General features: G+C 37.9%; 1 protein-coding gene across 3 annotated transcripts in view; it reads left to right on the top strand.

Moving 5' to 3' along the window:
* Positions 1-12,776, top strand: part of HMG20A (high mobility group 20A) — a 69,570-nt gene that overhangs the window by 37,674 nt on the left and 19,120 nt on the right. For 2 of the 3 annotated variants that reach the window (XM_082649129.1, XM_082649131.1), the window contains exons 2-3: positions 5,209-5,301; positions 11,075-11,222. In XM_082649129.1, the coding sequence (XP_082505255.1) occupies positions 5,213-5,301; positions 11,075-11,222 (237 nt within the window). In that variant the 5' untranslated portion in view covers positions 5,209-5,212. Of the gene's footprint in view, positions 1-3,342; positions 3,470-5,208; positions 5,302-11,074; positions 11,223-12,776 lie in introns of all 3 variants that reach the window. The other variant, XM_082649130.1, reaches the window with a different exon arrangement.

Raw genomic sequence — 12,776 nt, 5'->3', positions numbered from 1 at the left:
TTATTTATAATAGCCAAGCATCCTAAGTGTCCATCAACAAATGAATGGATAAAGATGTGCTATATATATATAATGGAATATTACTCAGTCTTTAAAAAAAAATGGAATTTTGCCACTTGCAACAACATGGATGGACCTAGAGGGTATTATGCTTAGTGAAATAAGTGAGACAGAGAAAGACAAATACTGTATGTTTTCACTTATATGTAGAATTTTGTAAATGAAACAAACAAATGAGTATAACAAAACAGAAACAGACTTACAGATACAGGTAGCAAACTAGTGGTTACCAGAGGGAAGAATGGGTGGGAAAGACTAAAATAGGTGAAGGGAATTAAGAGGTACAAACTACTAGGTCTAAAATAAATAAATTACAAGGATGTACTATTACACCACAGGGAGTATAGCCAATATTTTATAATAACTTTTTATGGAGTATAATCTGGAAAAATATTAATCACTATATTATACACTTGAAACTAATATAATATTGTAAGCCAACTGTATTTCAATTTTTTTAAAGTTAAGAAATAAAAACCATGGTGTATCTTACTCTGGTTCTAATCCTTGTTCAGTCTCTTCAAATCGTTTTTTGGCTTTTAGTATGCCTTGTAAATTTTTGTTGAAACGTAGAAATGATGTCCTGGGTGAAAGGAACTGTGGTATATAGCCCTTTAGTGATGTAGTGGTAAGGTGTGAGGGGAGGAGAAGCATTCTGTAGTACTATGATTAGGTCACAGTCTTTTGGTGAGCCTGTGCCCCCTGGACTATAAACTTTACCGGTGCTTCTTAGTTTTTTCCCCCTTTCAGTGGGACAGGATGGCTGAAGTGGGCTGGAGTTCTGTATTTCCCTTAGCCCATGTGGAAAGCTGGAGGAGGGTAGAATTGATATTTCTTTAGGACTCCTAAAAAGTGTGGTAAGGGTATGGGGAATTTGGAAATCTCATACTTTGCTAGTGGGAATGTAAAATGGTGCAGGTGCTTTGAAAACAGTTTGGCAGTTCCTTAAAATGTTAAACATGGAGTTATCATATGACCCAGCAATTCCATTTCTAGGTATAGGCCTAAGAAAATTGAAAACATGTCCACACAAAAACTGTACACAAATGTTCTTAAGCAGCATTATTCACTATAGACAAAAAATACAAACAACCCAAGTCTATCAGTCTTTGAATGGATAAACAAAATGTGGTATTATTTATCCATGAAAAGATATGAAATACTGATACATGCTAAAATGTGATGAACCTTGAAAACTTTATGCTAAGTGAATGAAGCCAGACACAAAAGGTCAGAGAATATGATTAAATTTATATGAAATGTTAAGAATATGTATATCTATAAAGACAGAAGGCAGATTAGTGATTACCTGGGCCTAGGGGGAGGGGGGAATGGGCAGTGACTGCTAATGGGTACCGAGTTTCTTTTAGGGATGATGAAAATGTTGTAAAATCAATTATGGTGTTGGTAGGAATATGTGAAAGTCACCCTGTAAATATATGAAAGCCACTGAACTGTATAACTTAAATTAGGAATAAATTTTATGGTATATAAATTATATATTTTTAAAATAAAACTACTTATGATGGTTTTGGTGTGAGTCAGGAATGAGAAGTTTGAAGAGATGAGCCTGAATATTCAGGAGCGTTTGAGTGAGTTAGGTTTGATTTGATTGGAAAATTTTGACAGAGCTAATGTGGCAGTTGATAACCTAAGAACATGTAAAATGACAGCTGAGAGCATTGTGGGCTCAGCTATAGTTGATACCATAAATTTATAGTAGCACCCTTTATTTTGTGATTTTTCTCCAACACCATGTTGAGCTAAAACTCAGAGTTGATCTACATCCAGGGTATAGAAGAACAACATGGCAAAGGAATTGAGAGTGTTGGCAAAAAAATATTTGAAATGCAGCCACAGAATCTAAGCTAGACAGAGAAGGGAAAATCAAGAGTCGACAAATAGAGGTTTGTGTGGTTAAAGGTCAGTTGTAGTAGAACCAAAATGATAGGAGGTAATGATCAGAGATTGGTATAGCGAATTAACATGACTTTTAAAGGAACTGGAAATTTTGCATAAAGGTTGTAGTATGGAAAAATGAGGGCAGAATCCTACCTCTGAACTCTGAGGTGTACTGTTGGGGATGGTGTGGTAGGGAAGGAATATGGTGCATCTCCATGAGAGGGCTTAATGAAGTGGGATTAACATATGTAAAGTGGGGAAAGGGTACCTGAAAAGAGCCAACCCCAGAAAACAGAAGTATAAATTATACTTTCAGCACTGTCCAACACATTTGGAATAATATAGTCTCATTGGTGAGATCATCCCTTTTGTTGGGAAAGGTTACTAGAACAATCTTAGTTGAGGAAGATTTCTTAAGCTACACCTGAGTGCCTTTATTCTGGCCCAAAAAAATGTTCTGATTATGATTAGTGGCTTAATATAATTTTTATTACAATTTTTATAATTGTTATTAAAATATCTTAAATTGTCACTCTGTTTTATACATCAATGTTTTCAGTGAGCGATTAGTGTTAGAGGGGATTTTTGAGTTTCCAAAGTTACAGTCCAGACCTTGGCTCAAAGTGTAAGCCCCAAGGTAATACCACTTACCTCCAGGTGGAAGCCTTCACTGGGTGAATCCCTTCTGCAAGAAAACATCTGCATGATATACCTGTTTCTGTAAACTGCAGTGGAAAACCAAACTTGTATATTGCCTTGCCTTTGTACATATATCTCTTCTTTCCCCTTCCAGAGCAGCATTCATTACATTTCTTAAGTGCTTTGCATAGAATTTCAGAGTTTAGTGTGACCTCTGTACTGGGACATTATCAGGCACAGATGCTACACTGAAGGGCTTTTGGCAATCAGTGGCTTGGTAGCTGTGATTCAGTTTGAATCACCCCCTCATGAACCATATGAAAGCAGATTCTTGCAGGATCCCAGCCAATTCTTGCGAATCATTTTATTTTCCCAACTAGTTTAGAGGCCTTTGAGTTTCACTGGACTTTTTCCTCATTTCCTTCTTTTGTTGATTTTGGCCCCTTAACCTTCCACCCACTTTATTACTCATTTCTTAGGGACCTGACTACTCAGTAACACTAGAGAAAATATATCTGAAGCCATATGGATTGAGTAAAACACACTTAAGAGGAAAAAACAACAACAAGAAATGTATTCTCTGAACTTCCTTTGTTTATATGATCTATTTATATGTTGTTAAGGTTGTGTTGTCCAGCTGCCTCCCCATATTTCAAAAATGACTAAAGATATCTGGGAAACACTCTAAGAGGATCATGTTGGTATAGTGAATGAAAAGATACTTCATTTGTCCCCCACCAGGTAATATATCTTCTTTTGAGGTGGGATGACGCCAAGAGCTTCCAATGCTGAATCTTGAGGCTCTCGAAAAGTCCTTTACTTCTAAGGAGACTTTTAGAAAGAAGCCAATTAAATGAGTCCTTTTAAGGTTTGTGGATATATACCTGACTATTTGAATGTTTGCTTGTGGTTTATAACTAGATTATATGGCATCTAATTGATTAATTTTCTTTTGATAAAATGAATATTGGTGTAAGGTGATGTTAGCAGCCCTTAAAGCCTGGGCTCTAATCTGGTCTGTGCATAATGTGAAGTAAAACATAAGTGCACTTGTGTCAAGATTATCCTAGAAAACATCTAGAATGGAATTTTGCAGTATTTGTTAGAGCCCCTTGTAACCCCCCCTTTCTTGAAGGAGTTGAAAAGTTAGCAAGTATCCCTGCATGTGGAATAAACTCCATACTCTGTGGTTGAGTGGGAAGTTCCCCTCTGCCTTCCATGCTCTCCCACTATAATGGGTGGTGAATATACAAAGATGCATTTTTTTCAGAGTAAGCTATTTATGGAATTTGGTCTGCTAAGTAACAAAGAAGTGAAAACAAGAAAATAAGTAAGAATAAGAAATAAATCATCACTGTTATCATTTTGTAAGTAAATTATTATATTGAACATTTTAGAATATGGCATCACTGTCATCTGCATTTTCTTCGTATTTCCGTCTTAGTGGGATGAATCCTAGCTCTGCTTGGGCTGCTGTGCTTTTCTTTTAATTGCTATTTCACTAGGTCTCTTAGCAGCAGCACCTGAAATAACTGCTGAGGGAGCTCCTGAGTGAATTTTCATAATCTGTTCCTCAATTCTCCCAGGTGATTGAGGCACTTTTTTTCTTGAGTGGTTTGCAGTTCCACTTAAGTGGCTGATGTTTAGGGTCACTATTGAATGTTTTGTTTGAATATCATTTTCATGGTGAATGGAAGGCTTCTGCTTTTAGCTATATGGGGTGAAGCCCCTGGTAGTAAACCTTGAAAGGGAAAAATCTTTCTTTGTAGCGATATGCTAAATGAAATTACTCTCTTTGTCACTTTGTCCTTTTATCCTTTCATTCTGATAACCTCAGGTTCTTCTGATTTATTTGCTTTCTTCAATTAGGCTTAGTTATTTCCTGTGCCCAGGTGCATGCTATTTCCACTGTTGGTCATCATGGTGATGTGGAGCATATTTCTGACCTGGAAGTGTGGTTTCTTTCATTTTGAACCACATCAGTATGCCTTCCATCCTCTACTTCCTTTGCATTATTTCCTTTTGGAGGACTCAGATTGTCACCATTTAATCTAAGGATGATTCATCTGGGATTAAGAACTCGTAATGCTGTATTAACAATACCTTTCTTTATATAATAATACTCAGAGCACTTACGATCTTAGCCTTTCTCTGTTTATGAAGCACTTTCAGTTTAATCCTTCACAATAACCCTGTGGGTTAAGTCAGCAATTTTGTCTGTGTCTAAGATGGTGAAATTGTATCTCAAAGAGGCTGAATAGCTTGCTCAGGGTTGCCGTGCTTCTGAGTTACTCTGCTTAACAGTTTTTACTGGAAATGAAGCATACTTTTGAAGATATTCTGAATGAACAAAAAGGAATTTTCCAAACTGTGTCCTGGTTGTTAAAATCTGTTTTTAGTCTGGTCAGTTGATAAGACCAGGGTTAAAAGCCCATTAACCATAAAGTTCAAATTGATGTGTCCAAGTCAAGAAAATAAATATTTAGGTCAGTTTCTATTCTGCTGCTGATGTGATAAAGTTAAGGAAGGCTGACTCTTAAATTAATGCAACTTGAACTGGAAATAATTAAGCCATTAAATTTTTTTTTTATTCTGTCTTCCTTTTAGAGAGATGGAAACCTTGATGACTGGTTCCACCCTGCCTCCCCTTTTTGCTGATGAAGATGGCTCCAAGGAGAGTAATGATCTGGCTACAACTGGGTAAGCAGCTGCTTTGGGACACTGGGCCTCTGCCTAGGCTTCAGAACAGCTTCTGACAACATATGAGGTGCTAAAGAGGCAGTTTTATATCAAAACTAGAAGGTGCGTTTGTTATGCTTTGCAAAGAGAATGAGAGCCATTGTAAACTGCTTTAATATCTGTATTCAGCTGTCATTTGCAATGCTCTGGTTCCTGTGAACTGGAACAGCAGTACTGTGGGGTCTAGGAAACATCAGTGACTCCCAGTTAAGAGAATTACATAGTCACCATTAAGGAAATACTTGCCACAGGGCTAGCTTCGAAAATCAAATTCATTTTCTGTCTAAATTGCCACAGATATTAAAATAATTTTTTCCCCAAACATCAGGGTTTTTTGTTGTTGTTTTAAGATTAGATTTTTAATTATGGTTCTTTATTCAAGATGCCTAGGAGCTCTAGCTGACTTCTGTTCTTCCCAACCTACCCCTCCCCCCAACTCCAACTCCTTTCTTTGGTATTTTTGGACAGATATATAAAGAAATGTAGAAAAGGGCTAATAGCAGTAGTCCCTCTTCCACTGAAAATCTCTGTTCCACTTGAATTTTTATCTTTTCTATTAGACATTACTTGCCAAAGAAGAAATGTATTCACTAATAGATTGAAGTGCTAGCTAATGCCTAAGATGAATTATTTTAATATTCCTTAGAGCTCTTTAAAAACAGACTACACTTTATAATTGTTTCCTTCCCTGGCATTCTTTCTTAACTCATTAATATCTGCCTTCTGACTTTATTCAGATGAAACTATTCTCTAAAACTTTTCTAAAAGCTGCCTACTTGCTGAGTCCAACTTGTACAATAAAAATGTTCTGAGTGTCTGCTATGTGCCAGGCACCATTCTAGGCACTAGACATTAAGCAATAACCAAGATGGACAAAAATCCCAACCCCTATAGAGCTTAAATTCTACTGCAGAAGTCAGACAACAGACAGGATAAATAAGTAAAATGCATACTACATTGATAAGAACTATGGATTAAAAAATAAAGTAAGGAAGAGGGACAGGAGGGGCTTGAGGTGCCATCTTAGATAAGATGACCCAGAAAGGCTTTACAAGTGACTTGAATAAAAACCTGAAGGAAGTAAATTAGCTAGCCTACAGTTATGGGGGAAGATTATTCTAGGCAGAGGGAGCAGTGAGTGGGAAAGCCTTGAGGTAGGAGTGTTTCTGCCTTTTAGAAATAGCCAGGAGGCCAGTGTGACTGGAGCAGAGTATACCAGGGGGAAGGGTAATAGGCTCCATCAGTGTTTCTCAAAATTCAATGCACTTATGAATTGCCTAGACATCTTATTAAAATGCAAACGCTGAGTCAGAAAGTCTGAGTTAGGGCCAGAGATTCTACATTCTAATAAGTTCCCAAATGATGCCTGTGCTGCTGGTGTAAGGCCGGTACTTTGAGTAGCAAGGGACTAGATCGTGTAGGATCTTATGGGTCAGAGTAAGCACTTTAACTGTTACTCTGAGTGAGGTGGGAAAGCATGGGGAGATTTTGAGCGGAATGATATGATCTGACATTTTAAAATAGTATCCCTGTGGCTGTTATATAGAGAATAGAGTGAAGGGAGCAGGGACTGAAGCAAGAAGACCAGTTACGGTTCTAAAATAATTCAAGTGAGAGATGATGACTCAAAGAACTTCACTAGTGACTTTGACAGGAGTATTTTTGGCAGAGTAGTAGGGACAAAAACCTCACTGGAGTGGGTTTCAAAGATAATAGGAATGGGGGGTGTTGAGAAGTATAGAATTCTAGATATATCTTGAAGGTAAGCCAAACAGGATTTGCCTGAAAGACCAGATGAGATGTGAGAAGGGAGAAAAAAGCAGTTAAAGACAGCTCCAAATTTTTGGCTTAAGCAACTGAAGGGATGGAATTGCCATTAAATTAGATGGGGAAAACTGAGCAAGTGGAGGAGGGAATTTTAGGAGCTCGGTTTTAGAGATTTTAAAATAGAGATTCTTATTAGCTATCCAAGCAGAGATGTCAAATAGGCAGCTTGATACAGGGCTCTAAAGTTAGGGGCTGTCTACACTAAAAAGAGAAACCTGGGAGTCAATCAACATATTAGAGCTGATATTTAAGGCTGTAGGACTGGTTGAGATCATCAAACAAATGAGCACTGTGTAGGTAGAAAAGAGAAGAGACCTGACACTGGAACTCGGGGATACTCCAGCATTTACAAGTCAGGGAGGAGAGGAAGAGTCAACAAAGTAGACTCAAGGGGGTACCTGAAAAGGTATCAGAAAAAACAGAGGAGTGCAGGGTCCTGAAAACCAGGTAAAAAATATATTTCAAGGGAGGGGAAGAGATGAACTGTGTCAAATACTTCTGGAAAATCTGGTAAGATGAGGTCTGAGAAATGACATTGGATTTAGCATGGAGGTCACTGGTGGCCTTGACAAGAGTTGTGAACACTTATCTCCTTTGGGTTGGATTTAAGAAAGAATGAAGGGAGATCAATTGAAGTCAATAACTATAAACAATTCTTTCCACTATAAACAATTGAAGTCAGTAAGTACCCCCTTATCCATGGTTTCACTTTCCGTGGCTTCTGTTACCTGCCACGGTCAGCCATGGTTGGAAAATATTAAATGGAAAATTTCAGAAATAAACAGTTTATAAGTTTTAAAGTGCCCGCCACTCTGAATATTATGATAAAATCTCACACCATCCCACCGTGTCCTGCCTGGGACGTGAATCATTGCTCTGTCCAGCATATCCCACCTGTTAGTCACTTGGTAGCTGCCTGTTATCAGATGGACTGTCATAGTATCTTAGTGCTTGTGTTCAGGTAACTCTTATTTTACTTAATAATGGCCCCAAAGCGCAAGAGTAGTGATGCTGGCAATTCAGATACGCCAAAGAGAAGCCCTAATGTGCTTCCTTTAAGTGAAAAGGTGAAAGTTCTTGACTTAATAAGGAAAGAAAAAAAAAATAGTAATATGCTGAGGTTGCTGAGATCTATGGTGAGAATGAATCTTCTATCTGCGAAATTGTGAAGAAGGAAAAAGAAATTCGTGCTAGTTTTGCTATCACATCTCAAACTGCAAAAGTTATGGACACAGTGCATGATAAGTGCTTAGTTAAGATAGAAAAGGCATTAAATTTGTGGGTGGAAGACAGAACAGAAAACAGAGTTCAGTATACTGGGGATCTTGGAACATACCACCCTCAGGTCAGGTCCATAAAGGAAAGGAGAAAAATGAAGTGGAATCAAGAAAGTGTGTTTTTTGTTTTGTTTCCAGATAAGAGTAATAATGCCACATTTGTTTGCTGATTAGGCTAATCTAGTAGAGAGGAAAGAATTGGTGATGCCAGAGAGGGCAGAATTGCTGAAACTTGTTGTTGAGTAGGCTAGAGGGTGTGGGATCCAGGGCGCAAATGGAAGGGTTGTTGGCTTTAGCTAAGAGCATGGACAATTCATTCATTGGAACAAAGGAGCCTTTTTTTTTTTTTCAGTCTTTACTCAACTTGTCATCTCTAAGGCATTTGCTGCTTTTGACCACTCCCTCTGATTCCTATCCATTTCAGTCAAGGGATTCACAGGATTGGTACTCTTTCCTAAACCTAGTTTTCATATTTTACTGAAATAAGAATGTGCAAGAGTTAGTAACTTAAAAATGGATGGCACAGTTGAAATGAAGAATGACAGTGAAAGAAAAGACATTGTAAGACATCCAAAATGATTGAAATATTTGAAAAACAAAGCTGCCAAGATCAAACTGGATCTCTAATGGCAACTCTTCAGAGAACATAGTTAGCATTGAGTTAATAACTTCTCCTATCTACCCTTTTTCACAGGACCTCAAAAATGTAGGAGCCTCCTAGTTATAATACTCTATTTTTTATAGAAGTGTTCAGAAAAATAAAATTTCTGTCCTTTCAAGGACAGTCTGAATCTGCTTTCATTCTTTTCTCAGTCCACTGTAATCTGGTTTTTATTCCCATAACTCCACTAAAACTGTACTCCCTTGAAGTACAGGGAGTACAGCTGAAGTCCTTCAGATCTTCAGATTTAGCAGATACTTTTTAGCCTATCTTATGTGACATCTGCAACTTTTTGCCTGTGTAATAACCCCTTCTCAAAAGTCTTCCTGCCTTGGCCTCTGTAACAGTATTCTCTCCTAGATTTCTTAACGTCCTCCTTAGTCTTTCCCAGCCCGTCTAACACTTGCTTCTAAAATATTGTTCCAACAGAGTTCTATCCTGATTTTTCTTCTCACTGTCTTTCTGGAGAATATCTAGCACTTCCCATTATTTCCATGAGCTGATGCCTCCCAAAATATCTCCTGCCTTTTCTTCACTTCTGTTCTCTCAGGGCATGTTTCCAGTTGTCGGTGGGACAGCCCCACCTAATTATGCCATGAGTGTTTCAAACTTAGCATTTTCTCATCTGTCTTTCTTACACACACACACACACACACACACACACACACACACACACACACACACACACACACACACACACACACACACACACTCCAGTTGTTACATTGATTAATAGTACATTATCACCCAATCTAGAAACCTCAGAATTGCCTTTGACTCTTCTTTTTCCCTCACTATTTATATTCGATCTATCATTCTACCTCTTAATTATCTCTTAGCTTTCTCTCCCCTATTCTCCTGTTTGCCCTTGTCTCCCCCTTAGTCTATTGCAGTAGCCTCCTGAAGAGTTGCCCTTTCTCCTATTAATACCCTGTTCTTTCTACCTGTAATAATGTTGTTTACCTGATGAATGCCTCTTCAACTTTTAAGACCTCCTCTGTAAAATCTTTCTTAACATTCTCTCCATACATATAAAATTCCTCATCCCCTCTACTGTACCTTTATGGCACATTTTACAGACCTCTGTTTCAGTACTTACATTGCATTGTAAGTATTTTCTGTAACCCTATGGAGTATACATTCTTCCAGAATAATGACTGAATATTACTGTCTTGTACATCTTCCTCCACCTTCCCCACTACCTGCCCCAAACCCCAAACTCCCTAGCGCATGGTGTTACTTTTATTTCCATTCCTTTATCTAAATGCGATAGGGTATAACTTAGTCTAAGATCCAATCGTCATCTGTACCTTCTCGTGTCCACTTTTCAGAAGGATGAGATCTGGTTTGCTGACTCATCTGGAACAGAATGATAGGAACAGAAAATGTATATCTCTGATTTATTAACATTTATACCTGAACTTACTGAACTTGATAATATTGTTCTTAGATGATCTCATTGTCAATAAACACTATAATCCAAGGAGTAGCCTATGGAATGTACCATAAGAGATACTTCTTATGCCCTTAAAGAACGCTCTCTTTTGTGATAGGGGGGCAAACTTCCTCTTCAACTCCCATTCCTGTTCTTTTCCATTAATAGTATTTTCCTTTTATTACATGAAAAGGAGATACATGAAACTAGCATATAAAAGTTGCATGCTCAGAACTAAAATGTAAAGTCTACGTTGAGGAGAGAGGTAATTTGTGGGGGAAAGATTATAGTTGTTTTTAGTAGGAGATTTCTTCATGGAACTGACCTGATCCAATCAAGCACTGAAACCTTTTTCAAAATGCTCTATAATTGCTATGGAGACATTGTTTACATTTATACAGAATGAGGTGGGGGAATTAATTCAAGGGCTGGCATGTGATTTTGCTGGCAGTGAAATTTGTCTTGAACCTTGGTAAGTCGGAGTTTTTGATGCTGTTGATACTGAACTTTTCCACTCTGCCTATCATTCTTCAGGATAACCCACCCAGAGGTTCCATATAGTAGTGGAGCCTCATCATCCACAAATAATCCAGAATTTGTTGAGGATCTCTCCCAAGGTCAGTTGCTTCAGAATGAGTCTTCAAATACAGCAGAAGGCAATGAACAGAGGCACGAAGATGAGGTAAGCTGAAGCATCTCCTCCTGTTACTGGTCTCTGAGGCTTCTGAAGAAGCAGTCAGCAAGGGAGTTGACCGAGGTGTTCATCCTCTGGCCTCCTTACATTCTGCAGAATATTCTGTTTTATATTTCTTGTTTCACATAGAACCATATTAATGGTTTTAATGATACAGAGACAAGTAGACTCTTCTTTTTCCCCTACCTAGAAAATTTATACCTGCATCAGATTAGACGCTCAACAAATGCTTACTGAATGAGTTGCATGATTTAATTAAATAAGTAATTAGGGCTTCCCTGGTGGTGCAGTGGTTAAGAATCCGCCTGCCAATGCAGGGGACATGGGTTCGAGCCCTGCTCTGAGAAGATCCCACATGCTGCAACTAAGCCCGTGAGCCACGGGCTATCTAACTACTGAGTCTGTGCTCTAGAGCCTGCGAGCCACAACCACTGAGCCCGCGCACCTAGAGCCCGTGCTCTGCAACAAGAGAAGCCTGCGCACCGCAACAAAGAGTAGCCCCCACTCGCCACAACTAGAGAAAGCCCACATGCAGCAGTGAAGACCCAACACAGCCAAAAATAAATAAATAAAATAAATAAATTTTTTTTTAAAGTAATTAACGAGGAGTCCACATGCCCTTACTCAAGACCACACTCTGCTCACCAAACCCTGCAGCATGGAGTCATATGTGCCCAAAGGGTTCACACGACTTACCAAGTCATTCATTGTCCCATAGGGGGCATCTTTTTCTAATTCACACAAAGGTTCTGTATGGACCTGGGCCATCATTCCCTTGTTGGACTTTCAGTGTTCCTCACAAATGACTGATTACATTGTCTATGTTTTAAGGTACTCTTTTTTTGTTTTTAGCTATAAAAGAGTACCACCATTGACTTTTGTCTTTGTTCTTATTTTGAAAGAGCTTATTCTTTTTATGTTGGCATTCTTAAAGATTATGACGAATGCTTAAGGCTTCTTAAACATCTTAAATCCGTAGTAGCTTTAATGTTAAATGTTACTAGGTTTACAAAACAAAACCAAAAAGAAAAACAAAAAAACTGATACCAAATACACCATTTGCCCAATGCTGAATTATTGTACCATTTTATATATATTTGGAGGAGTGCAGTATGGTAATTAATATTTAGATATTTTTGTCCCATTTGGCTTATCTTTCTCTTCTCTGAAATAAAAATGCTTATATCCATAAAACTTTATTAACTGATAGGCTATGTGTATTTGTAAAATTATGAAGTAAAAGTACCTTGCATCCTGTTTAAAAGGACAAAGAAAAAGGCTGTGGTAAAACAATAGTGGTACTTCAGTCCTTTAAACTTTTTTGGGGGCGATATTGTCTTTTGATTTAGCTAATAACATATAAAGACCTCTGCCTTTATAAAATAAACATCTTAAGAAATAAACCAGCAAGGCAAAGAACTAGTATTCATTTTGGATATATTATAGTTGCTGAAATTTTTCTAAGTCTTAGATATTAATTTTAAAATCTATAGTGCTATCTGCTGTGGGAAATAAACTGGTCTTTGAATGATATCAATGAGA

Source organism: Grampus griseus, assembly GCF_964374135.1.
Source record: "Grampus griseus genome assembly, chromosome: 2".
In the NCBI taxonomy this organism is placed as follows: Eukaryota; Metazoa; Chordata; class Mammalia; order Artiodactyla; family Delphinidae; genus Grampus; species Grampus griseus.
Note: the sequence above shows the minus strand (reverse complement) of the source record. Positions and strands in the feature narration are given on the sequence as shown.